The 27,277-nt window shown below is 41.3% G+C and overlaps 2 protein-coding genes, 1 long non-coding RNA gene and 1 other non-coding gene across 12 annotated transcripts in view; all 4 read right to left on the minus strand.

Moving 5' to 3' along the window:
- The window catches only part of ZNF407 (zinc finger protein 407), a 351,093-nt gene extending 334,427 nt beyond the window's left edge, over positions 1 to 16,666 (minus strand). For all 3 annotated transcript variants that reach the window (XM_031589041.2, XM_090137300.1, XM_090137301.1), the window contains exon 1: positions 16,161 to 16,666. In XM_031589041.2, coding sequence (XP_031444901.2) covers positions 16,161 to 16,425 — 265 coding nt within the window. In that variant the 5' untranslated portion in view covers positions 16,426 to 16,666. The remainder of the gene's footprint in view (positions 1 to 16,160) is intronic.
- A 1,068-nt stretch (positions 16,667 to 17,734) lies between these two features.
- Positions 17,735 to 17,900, minus strand: LOC116226568 (U1 spliceosomal RNA). The gene has a single exon (XR_004166370.2). It is a non-coding gene; the product is annotated as a U1 spliceosomal RNA (small nuclear RNA).
- Positions 17,901 to 17,902: 2 nt separating this feature from the next.
- Positions 17,903 to 20,885, minus strand: LOC149918520 (uncharacterized). Its single transcript, XR_016465086.1, has 3 exons — positions 20,403 to 20,885; positions 19,732 to 20,224; positions 17,903 to 19,085 (listed from the first exon to the last, which is right to left on the minus strand). It is a non-coding gene; the product is annotated as an uncharacterized LOC149918520 (long non-coding RNA).
- Positions 20,886 to 23,895: 3,010 nt separating this feature from the next.
- Positions 23,896 to 27,277, minus strand: part of CNDP1 (carnosine dipeptidase 1) — a 30,274-nt gene continuing 26,892 nt past the window's right edge. For all 7 annotated transcript variants that reach the window (XM_090137304.1, XM_090137303.1, XM_090137302.1 and 4 more), the window contains 2 exons: positions 26,787 to 26,934; positions 23,896 to 25,652 (listed from right to left, as the gene is read on the minus strand). In XM_090137304.1, the coding sequence (XP_089993430.1) occupies positions 25,547 to 25,652; positions 26,787 to 26,934 (254 nt within the window). In that variant the 3' untranslated portion in view covers positions 23,896 to 25,546. The remainder of the gene's footprint in view (positions 25,653 to 26,786; positions 26,935 to 27,277) is intronic.

A 27,277-nucleotide genomic window follows, 5' to 3' on the forward strand; every position in this document is an offset into this window, starting at 1 on the left:
TAAATGCTAGTATTTTCTGAATGATCATTTTAATTGCCTTGCCTTTAATGACTCTAACTTCTGCTAAGATCAAATGCACCCACATAGTTTAGTTTAATGTATTTATCCCCACCTTTTAAATGACAGCAGCAAAGACTGCATCCAGTAATTGGTTGGTATATGCACGTAGTCAGTGTTACCGTGGTTCCAGCTGCGATGCTTCAATAGGCCGATAAGGTGAAAAGGGCTGCACACATGTTTCACTGAACACGTAACATAAGAAGATAGGGTTGTTCATGCAGTAGGTTAAGAAAAGTTTCCAGAGAAGGACACAAAATGTACACACGCTTCCAATGAAAAGAAGAAATTAATAAAAATAAAAGCATTCTTCTGACACCTGGTGGCCACTTCACACAAGAAAGTAATTGCATTTCAACCAGGAAAAGCAGTTCAAACAAAAATGCCCTACACATCTCTTTGGTAGACATATCTACAGAAATGACAGCTGGTATTATTATTAATTAAAATAAATGCTCGTTAGGATATATATGTTTACATAAATGCATGTATCAAATGAAGGTAGTATCAGTGTTAATACACAGCAACATATCCAATTTTATCTATTAGCTTATTACACAGAGACAAAGCCTCTTTCTCTGTACAAAGAAATAGAAGTGAGCACACAAAGTCTTTCAGCTCAATCCTGTAAGACATATGAAATCCTGACTTTCTTTTCAGTTCTCATTTTCCAGTTAAGTTCTTTAAATAAGGCAGAGAGGGAGGAGGGGAAGAATGGGCAAAGTGGGGGCTGCTTCTCATTTCAGAAGGGCTCTGTGCTGTAGATGCTGCCCCTAATCCCTGTCACAGTACGTTAGCTCTCCAGTACACTTAGCAGAGCATAAGCAGCAGCTTCATTTCTTTGTATGACTGTTATCTCTAACAAAGACAAAGTAATATCCATCATTAGAAATTAGTTCAAAAAGATGACAGCTGTACACAGTTCTCAGCTACACAGGTGATAAACCTTTAACACTCAGTGGAAAGGCTGCACGTCAAATTATGCCTTTTCCCCTCAACAATTTCTTACAATACATGGAAGCAATCACAATAGTACTGCCATCTCCTCTGCAGCAGGGAGGGTGATTTTCTCCCCGATAACTTCAGATGATTGTCACTAAGACTTAAACCATGCAAAGCGGTGCAAAGCTTGGCTTCCTCCATAATAACTGTTACTTGTTTTCAATTGCACAAACTCATGCTTCAGCTGAAGTCACTGCACACCCTTTAAAGCTCCATACTTCTGCATGCTGAAAGGTTCAAGAGTTTACCGTTGAATTTTACTCTAATTTCTATCACTGACTGTGACAACAGATGGAAGAAAATAAAAGACAGCGACGGGAGGCATCCAGATGTTATGGTGGCATACGCAATATGAGATGAGACAAAAACTGTTGCTGCCTTCTGCAGTGCCTGTAACGAGCTACTTTGATGGCACAACATGGAGCTTCTTCCCTTCGCAGTCCCCACACTCTTTGCCCGTGCTGAGCCATGGAGCTACAAAAGGTGCCTTTGCTCCAGCCATGAAGAGAAGAGAAGCAGAAAGGCGAGAGCAAGAACAGCACCCGCTTTGCGCTGCAGCCTGTGCAGAGCAGGCAGATCTTCCCAAGCAAGGTCCAAACCAGGGAGACTGGAAGGAACTGGAGAGGAGAAGGGACACCACCATCACCCAACTAACCTCTTGTATACAGAACTCACAATGCTGATACTCCGAAACAAACAGCAGGAAGGTTTCAAATGCCATTGCTGATCAATAGTATCCATTCTCCCACATCTATTTGTGTCAATGCAACAAATATTGTGCCTACCTAAGGCCCTGAAACTTCATTATCTTCCAGAATTAGCAAGATACTTGAGCACAGGCATAGTTTCAGAATGATTCCTAGTAGGCCTGAAGCCAGGCACAAATGTTCAAGTGCATTCCCAAACAAGGACTCAGCTAGCAGTGAAAATTTTCATTTCTCCTTGAGGAACAGTACATGCAGTGCAGTTGCACTGGGTACCACAAGGTTTACTATTTACACCTTAGTATCTACAAAAATTAGGCAGCTTCTTTCTGTTCTATCTAAAAGCTACATCTTGCTTATTAGTTTTCTATTACATGCATATCTGGTGCAGTATCTTTTTGTTATTTTGAGGTATATCGTGCAACCACAGTGCATTTTCTTCAGTTTATCAGAAAACCATACCTCCAGTCAGGACCCCAAACCATCAAAGACCTCACTGAAAAACATCAGAAACAGGGGCCAGGATAACAGTCTTCTCCTCTTCCCATGGTCTAGATGCAGCAGCAGCACCTAATGCTGAAGTGCTCAGGGTTTACATCAGTAGCAGGGTGGAAAAACAGGTGCCAGCAAATCCAGTGATCCCCATCACTGCCTCCTTCTCCCCAGATCCCTTTTGGACAAGCAGCTCAAGCGAGTGCAACAGGCTCGCAGACCCTTTCCAGACAAGCTCCCTGCACCACACACCAGCAGGGCCGCCTGATTTGTCCCCATAGGGACCTTGGGGAGTGGAGCTTGTGTATGTTGCCTCTGTTCCCCTATATATCACTCTGCATTGGGAACACATTAGGAAAGTGTTATTACTAAAAATACTACTAATTCCCTGAAAAGCACTGAGTTAAAATCAATCTTACAAACTTTCCCAAGATCAATAGGTTTTAATGAACAAAGAAAACATATTCTGCGGTGACAATGGGCAAGCTCACAGAGACCAAGCTAGAGTAAGAAATTACTGCTGTCCCAGTATTTCCTTAGAGAAAAAAATTGACATACTACTAAGTAGGCTATCACTCAGTTCAAGCTCCACAAGGGTCTCGAGGACCACGAGCTTACCAGCTTACCTGCATAATGATTTATAAGAGAGGGCAGCCAGGATACAAAGCCAGTTCTCACCATCACAGACAGGGCAGCACTTCGGCTCCTGAGCCTCAGCTCACTAAACAATGGAGTCACACCAGCCCAAACTACAGACTTAATTTCTCTGATGGAGGAATATGGACACAAAGTACGCTGCACGCCAGACAGCCTGCCTGCTTCCTCTACCAAAGGGTACAGGCACAGTCTATTTTACTCTCAGGTGGTAAAAAGAATATTTAATCCCATGTTTCACTCAAGAGCAGCCATTTTCCTAATATTCATTCTATGAAATTAAAAAGTTCCACAGGATTTCTTGTCCTAGCTGTAATCATCAGAGGAAAAAAAGAATCTAAAACAAAGCTTACAAAAAACAAGAGTGAAAATGTCTTTATATTTTCTAAAGTAGAACATAATGTTAAGCGCCCTGTTCCATTTTGCATTTTCCAGAATAGTCAACTACTACATCCTACTTTTCCAAAGCACAATGATTCAGATTTCTGTTTTCCAGTAAATTCCATAAATATTTGATAATCAAATCCAGCTTCTATTTTGTCAGCTCTGCAGCCTTCCCCTGTAGATCCTTTCACTTTTTACATGAAGCAGGAAAGGAATTCATTTCTAATAGTTCCCTGTAATTCTATTTTGCAATTAAAAAACATCATTTCCGAGCACACACCATTTTTCAGGACTGTAATATATGATACCATATTCTATAAAGTAAACAATACAGAAGATTCTCTTTGCTAAACCTCTGTAACAGCACAAGTCACGGTACTATAAATATGCAAAGGTTCCTATTAAAACAACCATTATACCTTTCTTATCAAACTCATTCTGCGTTATCACGCTTAGGTGATCTAAGTATTCTTAGAGGCACATACATAGGAAAAAAAAAAAAATATATCTCTTTAGCAGCTACGAATTCCTCACCAAATCCCCTCCCAGAAGTCTACACTTGGGCTCTCAGCTACTTAGAAGACAGCCTACTGCCATTAGTGTTAAAAATAAAAAGAATGCACACAAAACTTCTAAATTCAACTCAAGTCACTGCAAAGAGGGCATTTGAAAGTCAAGATATTTCTTTAAATGCTTAAAAAGAACTCAGAAAGTAATGTCAGATAGCCAGCTTTTATTATTTTATCTCTTCAAATTGTTATTCACAATTGAAAACAGTGACACAAAAATACGTTTTTGTTATCAAAATTAGTTCTTATTTAGAAAACTCAATTAAGAATGAAAAATTAAGTGACATTAGCCTATTTTTAATAACTTGCAGATTTTTAAAGTGCCCAATTATAAAAGAAAAAGGGACTACAGAATAAAGATAGCAAATACACAAATTCAAGGCTATTAAAAGGCAGACACATGAGCTGCCATGTATCTTGTGCCATTGGTAAAAAGGTTGTTTTATTATCAGTGTAACTAATCACAATGAAGCCATCTCTTACAACTAAAGTCATTATAATGAATTTTCTTTACAGCTACAGAGAAATGGGATTTGCTGTTCCATATCAAACTAGAACAGGCTGTATAAATTTTTCTTCATATTTACTGTTAAATGTAATTTTTATCTATAAAATCAGCCATGAAATATTAAAAACTGAAACAACAGAATTTATATCCTTTACTTAATTTAGTTTAAACGGTCTATTCACTAAAGAGAAGGAAAGAAGGTTACATATGTATTATAGCATGCCCTCCCCTCTCCTCTCTAAGCATTTCCATTATAAACCCCTTAGTTTTTTGGAATTTACAACCGGGCTGTAAAAACTCACTCCACACTTAGAGTTGGTACACTTTTCCTTTTACAAATCCAAAAAATAAATAAATAAAGACATTCCAGAAGCAAGATGAGAAAGCGCTGGAGAGAAGAAGAAAAGCAGTGGGAGTCGGAACTTTGAGGCTCAGACGCCGATATCGGGCGAGGAAAGGCCGTGCAGCCCCCAGTTGCTCTGCCTACCGCCTTCACACAAAAGTGTCCTGGAGGGAAGGACAGAGGAGGGGCCTCGGCAGGCTGAGGAGCCAGCGCTGACCCCAGGGAGATGAAGATGAAGCACAGCCCCTAGGTGCACCCTGCCCACTGTGTTCAGCCAGGGCTCCAGCCTGCAGGCAGCCCCTAACTAACTCTATTCATCAGCAAAGGCTCACTCCTAGTCATTCTTTGACTAACCTGTTAGGGCATTACAGGTGGTTTGCTGCCTGAAACATGAACAGTATGCTTAGAAAGTCATTGGTCCTCTGCAGTTTGGGGGTGGTCATAGTCCAACACACGGCCTTTTGTAAGGAAAGGTTCAGACAGCTGCCTTAAGGACAATGCTTTCTTGCCATTTTTTGGTTTAAACTCATTCTAACTCTACAGTAAATTGCTGTTTTGAACTGTAGGATTTGATACTTCTCACTTCATGAAAAAGTACTAATATAATTAAGGCCAAAAAAGTTAGCAAAATATGGACAAGGTCTGTACATGTTTAACAACATTTGCTTTATCCATGGGTAAGAGGAGAGTAACAGACGAGGGAGAAGCAGAGACCTTTCCCTTTCTTTACATTCACCAGGGATTTGTCCCCTGCCTCCTCTGTCGCCTCTGTTTCCCCAAAGGACTGGAAATAAAAATTACTGACCCAGATTAACTTCTACATCTTACAACTATCCAGCTGAACAAAGGAAGAGGCGAAGAACTCACGGCGTAGGAAGAACTGGGTCAGAGTATTCTTTCACACAAAAGGAGACAACGTTTCTAAGAAAAAATAGTAGGGGTGATTTGGTACATTTCAAAAACGTTTGGAAAGAGCAGGTGCTCTGCTAATTTCAGATTATCTGCAAGCAGTGGAAAATATTTCTGAAATATTTATACATAAAAATGTGGTAGAGAGGTATTATCTCCACACTCTTCTGCCATACACTCAAAAGTTATACATGAGCAAAAAGAACTACAAGGTAAGAATGTTAAGGATCTTATACTGATATCACATGGCACAGCTCCTCCAGGTGGAGAAGAAAGACGGTCAGCACAATACTGAACTCAGGAAAGCAGAGCTCTTGTATCAGGTAACCTGGGCAAAAGGAAGAGCTAACACTGACTGCTACCAGCACGCTCTTTACCACTCACAAATGTGGACAGTCCCGGTCCTGCATCTTGACATGCCAGCTGATGAAAGCGTCCTTGTATCCAGAAGCAGGCACCTAGCAAAGCCAAAGGGAGCTGCTCGATGTCCAAGCGTGCACATATCATGTACAGATTAATAAGTTTCCATGATGATGAACTAAAAATCCACATTCCCTCTAAGAGTATTATTATTTTTCATGTCAAAAAGCACAGGCACTAAGGGTATTCATGTTAGAATTTATCGTATATATTTATTCTCCAAATTAATTGGAAAAAAAGTATTAATTTCAAAAAGGTATTGACCAAATATGAGCAAATACAAAGTAGCTGCTCTACCCTTCAGCATTTCTTAGTAGCAAGACACTGAAAGTGCCTTAGGAGCACTCTGTAGAGCTATTCAAACAAATACATACATAAAAGAAAAACCTCAACTATATGTCATTTAATTCTAAAGCGCACTTCATAAAGTACTGGAATTTGGGAGAGTATTAGTCTTGAAAATGTCTTTAAATTTTCCTTATTTGGAATTAGTGGCATAGCTGCATTCCATATACACTGTTGCATCGTTTTATCCAGCCAACCTGCTAAATAATTAAAAACAAGCAGGGCCCAGTTTCAGGCTGACCTGCAGTGACTCCTGTATGTATTCTCAACATTACCACAAGCATTGAATGCCACTGATCTTCAGCTTCTAATAACTGATCAAAGAATACTGCCCTGTAACAGACTATGAGCTAAAATCATAGTGCTGAAGTGTGCATTTTCAAAAAAGTGGTTTATAGCTCGAGATTTAAAATGCAAAGTTTCCATTATACTTAATAATTAAAATGCATGCTGTGTTATGGTTACATTTGGTGACTGGATTAGTAGTACCCCAACTGAGTTAAACAATGCTTTTTTCCTATTAGAGTTCATATTACCATATCATCTATTTGTTTAAGAAAAGGAAGAAAAAAAGCACAGCAAGAAAGAAGGAATAAAAAAGAAATATGAATATCAAACATACTGAAAGACAGCGAGGACCAAGGTAGCAAGAAGACCTGGCATCAGCAAAATATACACCAGCTGAAAGTGGAGAAGCTGAAATATCTAGGTACTTAAAGTATGAAAACTTCCTTATGAAAAAGAATATTCTCCATTTGTCAATGAGGGTTCAAAGCAAATGCTTTAAATCTTACTCTGTTTTCCTGGATTCAGTCGTTACAAATTTAAGGAATACAGACATCGCTGCCAAAGAGCGGACTCTCTAAGGCTGTCAACTTCTTAATCAGGGTCTGACTTCACTGGAAAGTGTGAAATTATGTAATTATTTATGCTTGGCAATTCTGATGGTTTAGACAATTTCAGCACTCTGAACATCTTCTTTTATCAAGCAAAATTCTTACTGCAATGTTATTTCAGGGAATATAGCATTTTTTCTTTCTGTGCTCCCTAGGTGTTTTCTTCAAACAAAATTTAAGTATCTACGTGAAGTATTTCACCTGTTCCTATACAGAGACCACTGAGTTTTGAAACATAATTTACAATGAAAAATAACTAAAAAATATATAAAATCCTAGTGAAACCATGGCTACAGTGACATCAACTGCAGTTTTCTTAGCACTCTCAGTTAGATCACATGCTATCCAAAGCTCTGCCATTACAAACCTATAGACTGCCGTGTACTTATAACAAACAAAGAATACTCGACCTTGTAAATAGTCATATTCCCTATATATCTGTACTTCTGTACAACATCTGTATAAAATTTCAGAGATATCAAGTACACGTTTAATTATCTTTGTATCAGTAGCAGGCTAGAAGAAAGGCACAAGTGCCTGAAAGCTTGCCCACTTCTCCTTCTGTAGTAGCGGCCTAATGTATTACTTCCACTCACATGCCTTCTCCTCCTCCTCCTCAGAAATCTGCCCTGAGTAGGATACCCCTTGTGAAAGGTGTTTCCCTTTAGCATACAAAATACAAACATAGCCATTTTCTTTAGCCAAAAAAAGTCAATGCAGTTTAGTCAATGCTCTACCTCAGAATATATTGTATTGATAACAGTAACACCAAAAACCATAATGACGATAACAAGAAAGAAAAGTAGGCATTCCTTCAAGTCAGCCTCCACCTGCAAAGCTGAGTTATGTTTTTCACATGGAAATGAAAACCGAGCAGCCTCAACAGAGCCAGCAAAATGCATTCTCAGGTGTTTTCTTTTCCTCTCCAAACAACTGTCTATCATACCTAACAATCTTATGCCCAATGGGGATTCCTGGGCTCCAAAAGAAGTTGCTCCTTTTGTCCTACCCGACACAGGCTCTGGAGCAGCAGAAGGGAAACCTCCAAAGCCCAATTTACACTCCCTTTCTCTTCAGCCCCTTCCTCTCCTTGCTTCCTCATTTCGCCATCACTACTGCACGTCCGCTGGGTGACACAAAGAAAATCAAACAGGGAGCAAATCAATTAGGCCTCCTGCACATATCAGCAGAGGCACACACAAAGAAGTCCAAGAAAATACTTCTCAAGAGGTTCCAAGTTACCCAGATTTAGAATAGCTGCCAAATTCACAAATCTGTAGCTCTGACAATGGAAGTCTAATCAGAAGCAATAATAACAAATAGATGCTTTTTCTTATACCTGCAAAGCTCCCAGTACCTGCACAAAACAATGCATTACAAAACCTCTGCTCTGAAAGCAAGCTCAGAGGTTTCTTGGGTCAAAATTGTCCAATTTTATTTCTTTGTTTTTCTATACGCAAACTATGAGATGGAGAGCTTGTGTCAGGTCCTGATTTTCATCATTTTGACGCAAATTGAAAAAATTCTGTTAAACTGAATGGAGATACTCCGATTTATATTCAAGTAAATGACATAAAATTCTAGTCCCAGGTTTTCTTTCCTTCCTGATTAAATTACATTAATGTACACTCAGAACAACTACTGCTAGTCATACTATATTTTTGAGGAGAAAAGCTTAACTGCTAACAAAACATCACACGCACACATACATGAAGTCTTCAGGCATCTTTCATACTTCTAAAGCCTTGCAACAGTAACCAACACTGCAGTATGTGAGCAACAATATACTGTCCTAAACGTGGGGCATAAATGAATCTGCTACTCGTAAGGAAAAGTCCTATATGCTGCTGTCTTTCCCTAAGATACCTTTTATTAACCTCACATGTAAATGATATCTCAAAAAAACATAACACACTTTTCCTACACAGAAAGCATCAGGAAAAGGCCCAAACACTGCCTATTGCATCTTCTCATTGTTAAAAGGTTTGACATAGTATTTATTGCTATATTACCCCTAATTAGCAGTTTAAGCTTGTTAACAAGAAGAGTTCTTTTCATTTAAGATAAATAGGAATTATCTTTCCATTGTATAGGTAAAACTTGTAAATAGGACAGCTCATAAATTCTAAGATGAGAGTAACTAGGAAACTATTCATTAAGGCTTGTGTTATAAATTCAAAACATGAAGCATAACATGCTTAAAGAAGAAGGTTTTATTTTTAAAAGCATTCATTAGGCTCTCATCTTCAAGTCTCAGACTTGTAAATAATTTAAAATGAAAATTTGAACAACAGGGAGAAAAAAAAAACAAATGCAATTCAAATCATTCCATTGTTATACCAATAGAACCAAAAACAATAGAAAATAAGTTGGCAGATCTTGATGAAAACATCCATAAAACATTTTTATGCAGCGTATCTTTGAACTTAGATATTATGCTACCACTGGATCCAGTCCAAACAAAAATTAGCTTTGACTTACAACAATCAGGCAGTGCCCAGTACAGGATACATGTGCTAACCTAGTAATTCCGACTATTCAATGCACTTTACTCTGCTGCTGCCAAAATAAACAAGCTGCAGCTTACAGAATCATAGAATTACCAAGGGTAGAAAAGACTTCCAGGATCATTTAGTCCAACTCTTCGCATTCCACCAATATTTCCCCACTGACCACGTCCCTCAGTGCCACATCCACATGGTTCTGAGTACCCCCAGGGACAGTGACTCCTCCACTTCCCTGGGCAGCCTGTGTCGCTGCCTCACCACTCTTTATGAGAAGGAATTTTTCCTTATGTGCAACCTGAACCTCCCTTATAGATTAAAATAATCCTTCATGGATTCTTTTAAGAATTTTTATTGTTCCATTTTGGCTTTTTGGAAATGTATATCCTACTAACAATTTATATGAAGTAAGTTGAGAACCCCTTCCTTTGAGAGAGTAAGATACATCCACGTTTGTCTCACATGGGGAGCATATGAGGAACAGCTGCCCAGAACAGCATTTACTGCATCGGTATTGAAAACTGGAGCAGAAGACAAATGTAACAAGTCTAACAAAACAAAACACTGGGATCACTGCTGTCCCTCCTGCACATCCAGTGTCTCAAATTCAATATCAAGACTCACCTGCAGAAGGCGTGTTACATAGCAAGAAACTAGAAGGAAGCAATTATTTAGCTTTGTTGTATGTATGGAATTTGCTATCTTTTTCCCAAGAACAATCCATCTGAAATATCACACACTATATCTCACTTGAACACACAATGGAAGACAAGCTTGCAACAGGCATTCCTTTCTCCTCATTAGCAGACAAAGGAACTGCAAAAGGCAAGAGTGCTGCATTTCTGTGCCGTGTTTCTCATGGAGAAAGATGCACAGACTTGCTGTGCATCAAGTGGAAGTCAATACCTGCTCCTCAGAAGCACTGAGCTCACTGCACACACCATGCAGCACGCACCTGCACCACAACTCTGCTGTGCAACTGCAGAACACACGCAGTAATTCAAAGAATCATAGATGTGTCTGAGTTGGAAGGGTCCCTTAGAGGTCATCTAGTCCAACTCCCCTGCAATGACCAGAGACACCTACAGCACAATCAGGTGGCACTTCTGGCAAACTCTGGGCGTGCAGAATATGCGTCATTCTTGGAGCACACACACATTACAGCCACGGTGGTAACTGTTAGGAACACCCAAACTGCCCACAGGGAACAGATGCCAGGCAGCACGTGGGAGCAGTATGATGCTTTCTGCAGAAAGCGAGGCACAGCGAGATCATCCCCGTTCTGCTTTTCCTCAAGCACAAAAGCAGGAGGTGCCAACTTGTTCTGCACCTCCCTCACCAGATGGCAAGCAGGTTTCATTCTGCCAAGGTGTGTCTTAAAACCAGCCCTGGGTCGCTTAGCTCGTGCCTTTACAGCAAACATTCCGATGAGTTACCAGAAGCAAATAAACCAGCCACTAACCCATACAGGGTAGAAATGAGCAGGCTACAGAGCAAGTCCAAACATAAAAATGTCTTGTGTAACAAAAAATATAGAGCCATGCTGGAGCTTTAAGGCAATCTAAATGGCACACAAACTGTTTCTTTGTTTTAATCAGAATTCTTTTGAAGATCTTCAACTTTCTTGCTTACATGTTTCCTAATAATGTATTTTATAATACATTACTGTATAGATTCCAAACAAAAAATATCGCACAAAACAGTGATTTATAAATAAGTCAATGACTTTGTATTACTGTTTAAAGAGTCACAGAATGGATAAGATTGGATAACTGCAATGAATTTTAACATTTAAATACCTTTGTATCCATACTTTGACACAGACTTCTGAAATGTCAAAAATGGGGCTAAGCATAGCACAAAAATTTATTTTTAACTACAGTGAAACAAAGAAATATCACACAGGAAAGTATCTATGTGCATGTCTGTAGCAAAAAAGTCATCTGTAGAGGTGGATATACCTAGACATTGGAACAGCATACCTAAACTGCTTCACATAACACCTTAATGCCTGTTACAAATGCCACACACACCCCTAACAACTTAAATCTCTTCTCCTTTGAGGACAGGCTGAAAGAGCTGGGGCTGTTCAGTCTGAAGAGAAGGCTCTGGGGAGACCTCATGGTAGCCTTCTGTTGCCTGCAGGGAAGCTGGGGAGGGACTCTGTAGAGGAATGCAGTGATACAACAAGGAGGCTTTAAACTAAGGGTATGCTTAGGTTAGAACTGTATACTTAGGTTAGAACTAAAGGAGAAATTATTTCCTGAGAGTGCAGTGAGGTGCTGGCACAGCTGCCTGGAGAAGCTGTGGTGCCCCATCCCTGGAGGCACTCAAGGCCAGGTTGGATGGGGCCCTGGGCAGCTGAGCTGGTGGGGGGCAGCCCTGCCCATGGCACGAGGTGGAGCTGGGTGGGCTCTGAGGTCCTTTCCAACCCGAGCAAAGTGAGTTTTAGATTTAGGAAATGCAGAGGCAATTAAAATTTACTCTTGTACTGTAAAGGATCAAAGAAAACCAAGAACATCTGCAACCTCCCAGCCCAGTTAAATATAATGCAGGAAGTTACAGACAGCAGCTCAGTAGTAGCCAGAATACCCAGAATACCCAAAGAAAAGATCATCCTGTGGTAGAACAATGACAAAAAATAATAATAATAATAAAAAAAATAAAAAAATCAGCAATCAACAACTCTGTTAAAGCAGCACTGGAAAGCACACTTGAGTCTTACAAACAAGCCTTTTTCTTTTAGGACATCACCACTGACTGTTTCTAAATGAACCTAGGGTTATTTCTTCATAAAGAGGCACGAGTTGCTAGTGCATACAATAATTTTATTTTTTGCATTGAGGAAAGAAGCTAATTAGATTTCACTGTGCTCTGAGCTACAGATGGCTGCTCTTTTTTGTGAGTTTGGGATATGTTCCTCTAGTCTGGTTTCATTCAAAACAGTTTTTGTTTTGTTTTGTTTTTTTTGTTTGTTTGTTTGTTTTTACAACCATGATCAGGTTGAGAGCTTGTAGGGAACCAATAAAGGATACCCAGTGGTCTACCAAAGTCCATCTGATCAAGGGTAGCCTGTTGATGAGGCCTTCTTGCTTCATCTACAAGAAGTGCCACATTTGCAGGCTCTCACTCTGATTGGGGATTTCAACCACGCAGATATTTGCTAGGAAAACTTCACAGGTTGCAAGCAATCCAAGAGCACCTCTCCTATGAAGACAAGATGAGGAATCTAGGCTTTTTTAACATGGAGAAGGATCTGGGAAGAGATCTTTGTGGCCTTCCAGTACATAAAAGGATCTTATAATCAGAAGGGGGAACAGCCTTAAGCTAAAAAAAGAGGAGATTCAGGTTAGATGTTTGGAAGAAATTCTTCACTCACATGGCAGTGAGGCACTGGCACATAGAAGTTGTGGCTGCCCCATCCCTAGACGTATTCAAGGCCAAGTAGGATGGAGCCCAGGGAATCCTGATCTGTGGTTGGCAAACTTTCCCTATGGCAGGGGCTTGTAACAAGGTGATTTTTAAGGTCCCTTCCAACCTAAGCCTTTGTGTAACCCAGCAGGCAGCTCAGTGTCACACAGCTGCTCACTATCCCCCACCAAGCGGGATGGGAATTAGAAATAAAACAGTGAGCTGAGATAAAGACTGTTCACTTAGACAGAAAACAGAAACAAAAATGCAATGATAACAAAATATATAGCTACAATGCAATTAACCATCACCTGCTGGCTGATGCACAGCACCAATGCAACACAAGATTCCACCCTACTGACCAAAGCCCAGCACACACAGTTACACCCCCAGCTAGTGCTACACAGCTTTATGGCCTCCCACATGTGGTGTCACATGGCATGGAATGATTCTTGGCCTAATTAGGGCCACCTGTCCTGACTCCATCCCACCTCACCACCCCCTTCCCCCCAACATCCCCCCCTCAGCCTGTGCTATAAAAGGCAGCAACTCTTCCCTGCTGAGTGGCTCTGCTCATTCAGCAGCAACCACAAGTGGTGAGATGTTAACGTTGTTTTGGTGAAACCAGGACAGCCATATCATGTGCTCCAAGACACCTCCATGGCACAAATTAAAGTACTGTAAATGGAAACAATCCAGAAATGTTTTTAAAAAGTGCAATCTTCCTCTGCATAAAAATGTATCCTTCAGAGTGTTACCCCCTAAGAAGTGGTACTACTACCTGTTTCCCTGTCTTTTTAACCAGTTTACAGTAAACAATTTTATTCTTTATCCCATGGAAAGCCAGCTTATGATCATTTAGAAGAATGAGATCAAAATCCTCGAAAATTCAGGTGCACGACATCAGTAAGATCTTCCTTCTTCAGATCTGACACTCACTTAGTCATTCAAATGGGTGGTGCTGTCTCACTGACTCCTTTCATTCCTTCAGTACCAAAGCCAAAATAAGCAATAGATTCAATGGTAATGAATAGTTTTGTGATGTTACATATGAGTTGTCCTAGAATTCAGCAAGAATCCGTGCTTTTTCCTCTCAGAAGGCCAGAAACCACAACATTTCTTTTTGTAACATAACAGAGTTTCAAACAGGATTAGGTAGAGGTATGTGTGCTTCCATTAATCTCAGTGTTTGGACATCGCACCATAGATGACAGAATCCTGACTGTGAAAAGTATTCTTTCTCAATTGCTGAATGGAATGGAAAACCTCCAGACATATTTAAAATAAATGCACAGAATTGTGCTATACTCTGTTCAGTAAGTATATATCCTTTGCTGGCAATAGAGAAACAGCACTAGTCAGAAACAATATCACCAGAATTCAGTTTCTGAACAGCAAGGTAGGCACAACTTCTGCCTGCAAATTAAAAGACACCTTTGGAAGTTCTGCAGATGAGAAACTAGAAATCACAACACTTTCCTACTTTTTGCTTCTTTACTGGTTTTATGTATATGTGCTAATACATTCCTTGAGCTTCTGTTTTAGCAAAGTCCAATAAGACAAAAAAAAAAAAAAAAAAAAAGCTTTGCAAGAAAAATAGATGCATTTTTTATTTAAATTTTTATAAATGTGCTTAATGCTGTACTGACATTTGGTGGGAAGTCCACATACTAAACCACTCTGTCATTACTAAGTTCTGACAATCTGGACCAGGCAACATTTATGAGCTGTGAACACCAACCCGAGCGCTTTGGCAGGATGTCCTAGGAGCAACCAACAAGTGACATAACAGAACATCTAGAGTATCGTTTTGAGAGAACTTCAGTTTCAGAGCAGGAAGAGGTCTTAGAGAGACATAGCAGAGGACTGGAGCCAGCCTAAGGCTGCCCTGGCCTGCACCTGGAGCTTCTATGTGCTTGGAGAGCAGGGGAGGTGACCTGCAAGGTCAGGGCTGGTGTCACTGTAAAACTGGGTATGTGCAGTATCTTGTTGCAAACTATATACATGCAACTGCTAATTGCAATGGCAGTGCTTTCTCCCTCTCACGTCCCTCATGGAAAGTCTAACGATCACATCAAAACTGTTAGTAAAACTTTTCAAGCCTGCCCTTGGGTCCCATTTCCTCCTCAGGCACGGAACATCCCGAGTTGCTTCTGTGACAGAGCTCTACAGCGCTGCCTCCTGTACCAGCCTTCTGCTAATTCACTCTGAGATCTGAATGGTTCAGCCCACATCGCTTCCCAGCACTAAGCACCACCAGCGAGGAGTGCTGCACGTTTCCTACGCGGGCCCGTACCCGCCAAGAACCGTTGCCATCAGTTCTGCTCGTTTCAGTGCATTCCGGCGGGAACCGCAAGTCCCCGAGCCGCTGCCCCCTGCACGCACAGAGCGGGGCTCCCCAGAGCCGGCAGCGGGAGGCGCCCCGGGCCCACCGCATCGCGCCTGCGCAGAGCCGAGCCCAGCCGCGCCCTGCCGCCGCTCACGCACGCGCCCAACCGTCGCCGTGCGGCCGTTGGAAGCCCATCGGCCGGCAGCGTCCCCGAGTGACGACGGAACCAAGGGCCGACGGAAGCCCCCCACCCTCCCAATTCGCTGCCCTCCTCTCCCCCCCCTCCGCGGTCCGGCGCAAAGGAAGAGCCGAAGCTCGGCTCCGGCGACAGCCAATCGGAGCGCAGGACGTTCGTCCCGCCCCGGACGCCCCGGCCATTCAGCGCGCTTCGGGGCAGGAACGCGCGAGCGGATTGGCTCCGCCGAGCGCTGCTGGCCGTCCGCCCACCAAGAGCAAAAAAAACGACGGTAGCACAGAGGCCCAAAAAGCCCGAGGGAAGACGGCGAGCGGGCCGCAGGCCAACCGCGGCCCGATACCCCTACAGGCAGCGCCCGCGAGAGTCCAAGGTGGCCGCCCGTCCCGGGCCTCCGAACGGGGAGGCGAAACAGCCACGTGCCAGCCGGCCGAGCTTACCGCACGGGGGGAGCCGTCCGCCTCCGCTTGTGGTGATCTTGGTCACAAGTGGCGCGCCGTAGATTCGCCGCGTTGCGTCACGACGCAGGGGTAGGGGGGCGGGCGAAGCCCCGCTCACGTGACACGGCGCCGGGGCGGGAACGCGAGGGGTGCCGCGTGGCGGTGCGGGCGCGAGGGGGTGTGAGCAACGGCCGCGCGCAGGGCGGGGGCGCCCTCGCCGCGTTCTGCTGAACCACGAGGAGCGATTTGTGAAACACCTTCGCATTTTGTTGTCTGGTGAAGAAAACGTAGCACTCAGGCACTTAGTAATTAAAGCAGCATAACGTGAAGAGCCCAGACATCACAGAATCATAAAATTTGAGTTGGAAGGGACCTTTAAAGGTCATTTTGTCCAACTCTCCTGCAGTGAACGGGGACACCTACAGCTACGTCAGGCTGCTCACCACACCGTCCAGCCCGACTCTGAGTGTCTCTGGCGATGGGGCATCCACCACCTCTCTGGGCAACCTGTGCCTCATCACCCTTACCTTAAAGAAAAAAACTTTCTCCTTATATCCAATATAAATCTCCCCTTGTTTAGTTTGAAGCCGTTACTCCTTGTCCTGTCACCACAAGCCCTGTTGAAGAATCTGTCCCCTTCTTATAGCCCCCTGTAGATACTGACCCAGAACCTTCTCTTCTCCGGGCTGAACAGCCCCAGCTCTCAGCCTGCCTTGATAGTGGAGGTGTTGTGTCACTTGGATTATCTGTGGTAGAAAACAGTTGCTACTTCCCAGCTGCTTACAGTTTTTAAAATGAAGGTCTACCACTTACGTTCTGATTACACAGCCTTTTTTTAGTAAATCCTATTTAAGTTAAACGTCATTTAGCATTCTTGAAAGCCAGTGTGGGTGGTAGCAGTAGAAGAGAGGACACTTACCTATGTTTGGAGTTTTGCCTGTTTCATACCCTCTACAAAAAAACATTGTCAGGCTTCTTGATTAGGCATAACAACTTTGTTTCATTTAGCCAACGTGCCACTGGCTAATCTGTTAGCCATATGACTCAGAGATGCTGGCTCTGTGGTTGTAAGAACCATTAATGATTTAAGGACAAGCTGTCTCTACAGCCTGAGGGCTGAAACGATTGCAATCACAGAATCATAGCATGGCTTCAGCTGGAAGGGCCCTCAAAGCCCACCCATCCCCACCCCATGCCATGGGCACGGCTGCCCCCCCACCAGCTCAGCTGCCCAGGGCCCCATCCAACCTGGTCTTGAGTGCCTCCAGGGATGGGGCACCACAGCTTCTCTGGGCAGCTGTGCCAGCGCCTCACTGCACTCTGAGGAAAGAATTTCTGCTTAACATCTTACCTAATTCTCCCCTTAGTTTAAAATTGTTCCCCCTTGTCTTATCGCTATCAGACTGTGTAAAAAGACAGTCTCCCTCCTGTTTACGAATTCCTTTTAAGTATTAGAAGGCTACAATGAGGTCTCCCTAGAGCCTTCACTTCTCTAAGCCAAACAAGACCAGCTCCTTTAGCTTCTCTTCATAGGAGAGATGCTCAACCCCTCTGAGCATCTTCATGACCCTCAAAAGGGGAGAATGCAAACACAATCTCCCGCTACCACAGGTTTTATGCAGTGAAGTTTCCCACATTTGGGGAAATCACAGGGATCAGCACACCTGGAGTACCAGGGATAAGCCTTACCCTGGGAAAACTACCTGCCTGATCACAGTGTCTCCCCAGCCAAGTGAAATGAATGTGAAAGTCTGTTGAGTTTCATTAGATTAAGTGTAACACAGAACAGTGGTGAGAGAAGGATCTCTTTTTTTCGTCCAGTACCTAAGGGTTGTAGTGCATATTTTAATTATCCTTTATCTAATAATGAATCTAAAGAGAGGAAGACTCCCTGAGTTTAGTACAGATATATTAGGATATAGATGTATATGTACTTCTACAACAACATCTAAGCACTTTTGTAGGCTCTTAAGCCTACAGAGATACTATAGAAAATGACTGGTGATTTAAAAATTATCTAATTAAGAACAGTTTAATTGATTACAGTGTAATCGTTCCTGATTTTTTAAGAATGGGAAAATAGCAAAGCGACATTTTTATGTCCTCTAAGTTTAGTTTCTCTGCATTTTACAAGTTTCTTTTATATTTCTAGAAATTTCTGATTATCTGTGTCTCAAGTGACATCTGTAGTTAAATCTAGTATCCAGGACAGTATCAGGTATAGCCTGAAGAGGGAGCCGTTAGTATTGTAAAAGCAGCAATAAAGGCAGACCAGCTACTAATTAAAGGAAAACTAAATCTGTAACAAAATAAATAAATAAATAAATTAGCTTATATTAAATTTACAGGCATGCCTACATTTAACACTTCGATTTGAATATATACATAATTAAAGTCCTGCTGCAAATTAAAATGCCTGCTCTTTATTCTGAAATATTTATGCGGGTTAAAATATATCAAAATACAAACTAAATAAATATGCCAATGGTTAAGTAGTTAATATTTCATTTTTAAATGAAACATGAGCATAGAATGTATTTAATTTCTAAGAAAAAGTGACATTAGGAATGATTCTGTAGTTGCTATATTACTTCAACATCAAAACAGTGATTTCACTAGAAGTGCTGCTTATTTAGAGTAGTACTAGAGTTTACCTAGCTGTGTAACCTAAATAGGAAAGGTAAACAGAATTATCATTTTCTGTGCTCATTCACGTACAAGAAACACAAAGCTGTATCTCATTTAGAATGAGAAAGGCAGTCACAATAATCATACTTAACAAGTTTGAGTTATGGGTTTTCTTGCTTGTCACACCCATTTAAGGAAACACCTGTAACTATGGAATTTGACCATAGCCGTGTGAGTAACATCTTGGGCAGGCCCTCCTAAGAGTGCTGAATGGTGTCCACAGGATGGCCAAATAGCCTGCAACAGTGATCATAAGGGGTTGACAACCATCAGAAGAGTGCCCAGAGTGGCAAGTTTTTGAAGAAAATCTGCATACAGTTTTATTCTGTCTATGCAATCACAGTCATAAGAAAAAAATCAATAATTACAATGTAAACAACGGGAACTCTTTGTCACTTATGTATGCATTTATATACATACACACACACACGTGTACTTCCCCTTTTTTAAATCCAAAATGCTTTTCCCACAGGAAAAAACAACCCTTGAGAAGCCTTATCAAGTGGTGGCTTTTCTCTCATTTGCAAAGCAAGACTAAAAGAACTGCTGTGGGGCTGCCCCTGCAGACCACATGCTGAACCAGCTTGCATTTCATTCCTTGCCTGTGGGAAGAAGCCTGAGCCTGCAGCCCTGCCTGCTGCCTGGTGCTGAGATGCACCATCCACTTCGTCATGGCTATGCCAGCACTGGATGCAGAGGAAACCAGGCTGCGCTTTGCTGTGGCATTTCAGACAGGTCATTGTTCCTGTTGGACCCATGCTTTCATTACAGGCTGTGCCTTCTTATCCACATCACTAACCCATAGGTTTTACAGTTCAGATGTGCCAGTTAACTCATTTCAAGTACCCATAGTTACTCATTTTCATGTGAATAAAATGCTCACCTGCTGCTCTATACCCTCAGTCAGACTTCTCTGTTTTAATGTAGAGAACCTGATGTAAACAAAATGTAGTACAAACTATCTTCTTTCTCCGCCTTTTCCTGTTATTAGAACTGCAATATAGATGGGTACAGAGAAAAGCAAGACAACACGTACACAGGCTTTAATTAATGAGCAGGAGTTGCCTATCTGAATTCCCCATAATTTCATACAATCTAGCACAAGGAAAATTTTGAGCAGCTTCAAGAATGCTTTTTCAGTGAAAAATCCTACTTATGGCAGTTTATCAAGTTTTCATATTGCAATTAGTGCAACTTGAAATGAAAGTGGATAATTCTCTAAGTGTTGTCCTCCCCTCACCATGCTAAAGCAAATACTTAGGTTCACAAATTCTAAGGAAGAGTGTAACTGTACCTACAAATCCTTTCCTGTGGCCCATGAGTAGCACTGTCAGACCTCGTGCTGCAAGGAATGTCACAGGCTTCCTATTCAGCTCCTGAAGAAATGGGAAAAAAAAATTATAAATATGACGCATAAAAATAAATACAAATAAATAGTCATAGAAAATAATTCTGTATAAGGACAAACAAAACACTTCGTATACACACTACAAAGCTCCCAAATGTTTATCTGTTAAGGAACATGACCATTTTTCATTGCTGACAAAGATGTACCTTGTGCAGTGTGTACTTTGAAGCCCGAGCAAAGTTTTGTTGTTCTTTCCTTCTCCCAAGGGTAATGTTTTGTAGCAAATAGAATCCAAATTCAAGGCCTAGTTAAATTTTTGCAAGCACTTTAACACATCTGCTTAGGTCCACAAAGTACAGTTGCTGCTCCTGCCTTGAAGAGGAAATGAAAATGACAAGTTCCTCACAAGGAACCTCAGAGGAATTAGGTTATAAAATGCAAGCATATTTTCAGAAAGTATTTGCATTTTTTAAAAGTGAGCAAGGGTAGATGAAGTTACTAGGAACCACCTAATCACCCATCACAAACAACTCATTCTACATGAGCTGTTGAATCTGCTGGGAGGCTCTGCAGGACTGCTGTACCTCAGGCAGGCTGGGAAGGCACCGCTACCTTCAGTGGATTATTGACATGCCTTGCTAGAAACCAGTGAAAATATCCAGGTGACTTCTCAGCACCTTGAAAAAGAAGATTCAGGCCCATATGTCAATAGAAAAAAAAAAAAAAAAGATAGATAACAATGTCTTCATTGTTAGCAAACCAATTTAAATTTCCTGTTCTATTTTTGTTACTTAATAATTTAATGTAGCAACATCCCACATTTGGCAAAATTATTAATATTTAAGCTTTGAGAAGTGTGGCTGAGAAGCTTATCCTAGCTAAATACTAAATATAAGTAAATCCTTTCCAGTCAAAAGACAGCAGCCTGTGACTGCTCCCACCCTGGGAGCTCCTCCAGGCCCCACCAAGCCACCTCCCACACTGCCAATGGCTGCTGTTTCACACAGATGTGGCACTTAGCAGGCCCCTTCAAGGGTACTCCCATTCCCAGGGATTGGTACCTGGCCTTCTTAATGCTGGGATGTTGTATTTCCTCACCTCTTTCTTTTTTCTGAAACAAAATACAGGTCCCTGCTATTGCTGGGCAGAGGACAAGGGAGCAGAGGGCAGATGCCATCTGAATGTGCTCCCACTTGATCAGAGTTGATAAAGCTTCTTTATGACCTGTCCTCAGTTGTACTTGTGTTATTACACACTCGAAGTATGTGTATTTTCCAACAATGGAAAAGCATTTGCTATACATTTAACAAAATGACTTCTAATTCCCTAAGTTCCATGTACAAGTTTTGCCCATGTAGACACCCTAGCAATGAGAAAAGTGAAGATGAGACAAGGAGACCATGATGAGAACGTTGTGCTCACAACTTTTTCATGAATCAGTGTTTTGTTTGCATGTGGAAGCTTACAGCAGGAACTTGGGGACTCTGGCTCCTTGCTGGCACTGGCCACTTTGGCATGTCACCAATACAGGGACAGTTACACAACCTTCTCTGTCCACACATGGACTATGACCATCCTTAACTAGCAAGGCAGTTTCCATACAAGCTAAATGCCCTGTTCTGAGAGGAATGACTAGTGGAAGTCGAAGTTAAGCTTCTTGGGAGTAAAGTTGCTGAAAAAAAATAAACATTACAACATGAGCCACCTCAATCTTCTACTTTCAGGGCAGATGGTGACCTGATTAGTTCTGCATCTCAGGAGTCTGCTCATCTCCCTGTGTCTTCAGCTCCTGTTGTCAGCAGCCTATTATTTCACTCATTCTCTGTGATTTTAGCTGACTGTGACATTTTTTATTCTTGCCTTTTGAGACAAACTGTTTGCCTAAGATAAAAAGAAAAAAAAAAAAAAGAAAAAAAAAACAACCTTTCACACCTAACTTGAAATTAAACCCACTAATTTAAAATGAATATTAGATGGTCCAATTTCTTCTTTTAAAGTAATAAGCAGTAGGGAACAGAATCACATCTTGACTACATGATTCCCTCAAACACATCTTACCTGCACCTTCCCTCCTTCTAAGAGGAAAGCCTTGGCACAACACACCAGGGAGACAAGCAGATTTTGACCATCCATGTAAGTACCTGGTGTCTCCAAAGGTGCTCCAGAGTGCCACTCTCTTGGCCATGTTCACACTGGGTTTTGATTATATCTGCCATCCTTTAGGCAACTCTCAGGTACCACAGGACATCCCCAATTACCTTAGGCAATGAATCAAGGATGTCCAGCCTGTGGCCTGCTTCCTTGCTCAGTGCTATAACGATGGTGGCCATTCCCTAAGGAGTGGCCCTGGGCATGCACCTGTTGCTCAGCAACAGCCAAACTATCAGCGTGCTATTAATGCTGTGTTGACTGAAACAGGTCACGGGAAGGGCAATTCTGTGCAGTGCCTACTCAAGTGATGGCAAATAATTGTATGCATTTTGATGTGTTGGCTAAACACAATGCTCTGAACAGCAAAGGATATGCAGCTGTACTCTCACTTTTGATAAAGGAATTTGAAAATAGGTTTCAGCCTGTCCCCACCAGGGAGGTTCTCCAGCCCCCTCATCATTTTCATGGGCTGCCTCTGGACCTGCTCCAATCAGCTCAGTATCCTTCTTGAGTTGGGGACCCCAGAACTGGATGCAGTAGTTCAGGTGGGGTCTCAGGAGGGCAGAGTAGAGGGGCAGAATCACCTCCCTCAATCTGCTGGTCATGCTTCTCTTGATGCAACCTAGAATACTGTTGGCTTTCTGGGCTGCAAGTGCACGTTGTTAGCTCATGTTGAGTCTTTCACCACATTTGTGACATCCACAAATCCTCTCCTCAGGGCTGCTCTCAAGCCATTCCTACCCAACTTGTATTTGTGCTTGGGATTGCCCCAACCCAGATGCAGGACCTTGCACTTATTCACTTGGCTTTGTTGAACTTCATGAGGTTGTTATGGGCCCACCTCTCAAGCCTGTCCAGGTTTTTCTGGATGGCATCCCTTCCCTCTAGGGAGTCAACTGCACCACTCAGCTTGGTGTCATCTGCAAACTTGCTGAGCGTGCACTTGATCCCAGTGTCCATGTCACCTACAAAGACATTAAACAGCACTGGTTCCAACACCGATCCCTGAGGAACACCACTCATCACCAATCTCCACTTGGACACTGAGCCACTGACCACATGTCCCATGGACTTGTGCACCTTCAGGTTCTTTAGATGTTCTTGAGCCTAATCTTCACTTACAGCAGGCTGATCTTCCTTCTCCCGCTTCTAACTTTTGCTTTCTGCAGCTTGGGTGGTGCAGCTAGAGCCCTTGCCAGTGAAGACTTTCATAATCCCTATCTTACCAGAGAGAAATATCTCTCACTTCACAGTCACCCCTCACTCATGTCATTGTTTTTTGGCAGTATATGCATTTGTGGACAACTGTTTTCAAGGATGAAGTACAGGAAGAGTGAAATTTCATCAACAAGTCTCTGATGAGCACCTTGAGACCTCTCTTAAGAACTGCAACCATTGCCATGGAACAAGCCTTATACATTAATTTCACAAAAAGGTCAAATATCCCACTAGTTTTGTTTTTGTTCCTTTCTTTTTTAATGTTTTAAGAAAAAATATTAAAAATTTAGATGTTTTGTTACTTACATATTAACAATATTGTATATTTTATGAGAGCTGCTCTCAAACTAATGTATCTTGTTTTATTGTGTTGGCCCATGATACCCAAGGCACATGTTGGTGGTATGGCAGTAGAAGCTGAAACTTACTACCAATTCCATTACATTTTTTTGCTGTGTGACAGATGGCAGCAAAGGGGCAGTCTGACACAACAGCATCTGACATGGAAGTGCATATGAAATAAAGATCTGTCATTGAATTCCTCCATGTGGAAAAAAACGCACCCACTGACAATCACCAAAGCTTGCTGAATGTTTACGAAGACCAAATAGTGGATGTGAGCACAGTGAGGTGGTGGGTGGTATGTTTCAGCAGTGGCAACAGTAAGTCATCTCCGATGCTACAGATTTTTCTGGGCACAGATGCAGGCCCTTTTTCATCGCTGGCAAAAATGCAGAGCTAATGGTGGTGACTATGTTGAAAAATAGTATTTTGTAGCTGAAAATTTTCTCTATCAAAGTGTTATTTGGCTCTTTGTATCTGTAGTAGTTTCCATGGAAATAAATAAGAGGCATTACTTTTGGAACAGCCTAGACAATTCCTATTCACTCAGTGCGGCCCAGGCAGCCAAGAGGTTGGGCACCCATGACTTGGATGCTGTTATACATGTCCACAAGGTTGTTTTCTTCTTGTCTGGGCAGGTTTAATCAGCAAAGCATCCTCTTATAAGATTATTCGAAGTATGATATATGAAACAAACAGTACTTAGATTCCACTATGAAGAAGTAACCCAAAGTAAACATAGATTAATACTACAGCTTTACAGATGTGTAATTTGTGCTAGATGATTTGCCTAAACAGCAAACAGAACATTCAACTATTAATTTCAGTATACATCATGCACACTCAATTATCAACATGAATTGATGCTTTTTAAGGCACTAATAGTTGCTGATTTGGTGGAAAAAGCATCCTTCTGATGGTTGACTTTGGCCAAAGCACATTTTCAAAAACTTTGTTGCTACTGTACAAAAAGAACACAGTGTTAAAGAAACATGTATTATGTAGTGATTCTTAATAGTGTGCTCACAGCACAAGAAGAAAAAAATTGAACTAAATGGGGGAAAAACAGAACTCAGACCTGGAAATACTTATTCACTGTAAAAATTATTCTTAGAAATAAATGTTCATAGGCAAGTCTTTGAATCAAATTCAGCAGGCTAACTGTTGCTCTCCTTATTTAAAGCCTTCTACAAAGGACAAGGTTAACATAACAATATAATCTTTATTCATAAAGGCCCATAGTGAGATTCTATATATAGGCAGAAGGAAACAAGTGGTATGAACCACATGAATTCAGAAACTGAAATATGAGGTAAGTGGCATAAACACAGGCATACTATAAAAGAGAAATAAAGTAGTTTTAATAAAATAAAAGTCAAAATTCCCTTTGCTTTGAAATTTTAAATGTAACACACTCCACTTTGTAGAAAGGCATTATGCATAACTGTTTCATAGCATCAGGGATAAGTTCATTATATTGACTGAATAACAAATATATATCATTTAGTGATACACCAAAAAATAATACAGTATTTATTTTTCCTCACATTCAGGCCCATACAACATGTGATTTATGTGTTTTTCCAGATCAGGAGGTTAGAAAGCGTAAGAACTAAAACATGCTTAAATAATTTGGTTATCAGTCGTTGATCCTTGGGTTGGAACTTTCACACAACTGCCCACGTAGCTTTGATATCTCCAGGAAAAAAGCTGCAAACACTTTTGTTCCTTCAATGTAGTTGTGTCTGTGAAAAAGGAAAGAAAGAGAATAAATTCCTCAGGTCAGTCAGCTGTTCAGTTAGTGGCCTAGTCCAAGTTTTGAGTATCTTAGAGAAATTTGTGAGGTTGTCCACCAAAAAGAACCAACAAAAGTTTCTCAGTATTATAAAAAAAATCACCCATGTATTAGCAACAAGTTTAACAAGCAAACTGTCAGCTCCTTAACTCTGTCTTCATCGATTATTCTGGTTCAGGAGAGGAGTATGAGGAAAACCACCTCTGCAAGGATGAGAAAAATATTGTGTTCTAAGTCCTCCTTCATGCCTGTGGTGATTGCAAATTTCTCTGGGTTGTGAGTATAACTGTCACAGCCAAAATTAATGGTCAGAGAGGTGACTTCATTTTCTTCTTCCATGTGAGAGTAAAGATGGCTTACTCATGCTCATTAAAGAACATCAAGAAAAACTTCCTGAAAAAAGGGCACAGTGCACTGAGATTCTGGATACTCTGCAACTGGCATTCCTTTGCAGCATTCTTGGAGAAAATTGTTTCAGTGCAATGTACCCTGGTTATTATCTTCTGCAATCATAAGAGTTAGAGCTATACTGAGAGGAAGAAAAAAATCATTTGAGAAATACTTTTGTTCTCCAGTTCCTTAAGCTCAGTACAATTCAAATCAGAAGCTGCACAAATATTTGGGCAACACTTCAATTTTGATGGAATTACATTAGTTTGAGTCCCTGTAATATAAATACACCTTTAGCTCCATTTGTCCTGAAAAACATCCAAATCAGTTTTTAAACATTAGTCTGAGTACACCCAACTGTAATACTTCAAAATAGATGCTGTGAGGGAAAAATGCTGCTCTACATCATCATTGTCCAGACCAGAGACAATACTGACTGGCATGACAAAGGCAGTTGCCACTCTGATATATTTAAAGATTAAGTAGAGATGTCATGAGAAACATATATAACAGCATGTAATAAATTTGAAATTTTGCTTTCTGCATAGCAGAGCAATAGGTTTGTTGGAGACAGTAGTTAAGAAGCGTCTGCTGGAGAGCAAAGTTTCCCAGCCATCAATGTTATATGTAGAAGCCAAGGAACTCTGTTTGTCCTTGCTTTCTCTTACAGTGGAAATGAACAAATGAAAGAAACCTGCTTATTTTCTCATTCTGGGAGTGTTCCCCATCATCAGCTGCTCCAATCGGAAACATTATCACCCTTTTCTGTGTTACAGTCTGAAAGATTCTGGCAATAGGAATTGTTGAACCATCCCGAATAAAATCTGGATCTTCTCCAAAAACTGAAACACATGCAAAGAATGAATTAATTCTTAACTGAAATAAAAGACGCTTTCTTCTACTACCAGATACCTACATTCTGCTCTAACATGAATAGCTTGAGTAGAAATTGTTATGAGAGCACCACCAATTGATTTAACAAATCAGTTGCACTTCACTGTTCCATTTCTGTACGAGTACATGAAAGAACTAGACAAGCTTTTTTGGCTGGTCCTAGCAAATGCAAACCAACTCTGCAAGATATGAAAGGCTCTGTGGCTGAGTTGTTCTATCAAAATCAGTGAGGTTCATTAGGGTGAGTGTAGTACTGTCCTTTTTCTTTGTGGATGAGCACATTTCCCCTGC

The sequence above is a fragment of the Phasianus colchicus genome, chromosome 3 (genome assembly GCF_987193195.1).
Source record: "Phasianus colchicus chromosome 3, bPhaCol1.hap1.1, whole genome shotgun sequence".
Taxonomy (NCBI): domain Eukaryota; kingdom Metazoa; phylum Chordata; class Aves; order Galliformes; family Phasianidae; genus Phasianus; species Phasianus colchicus.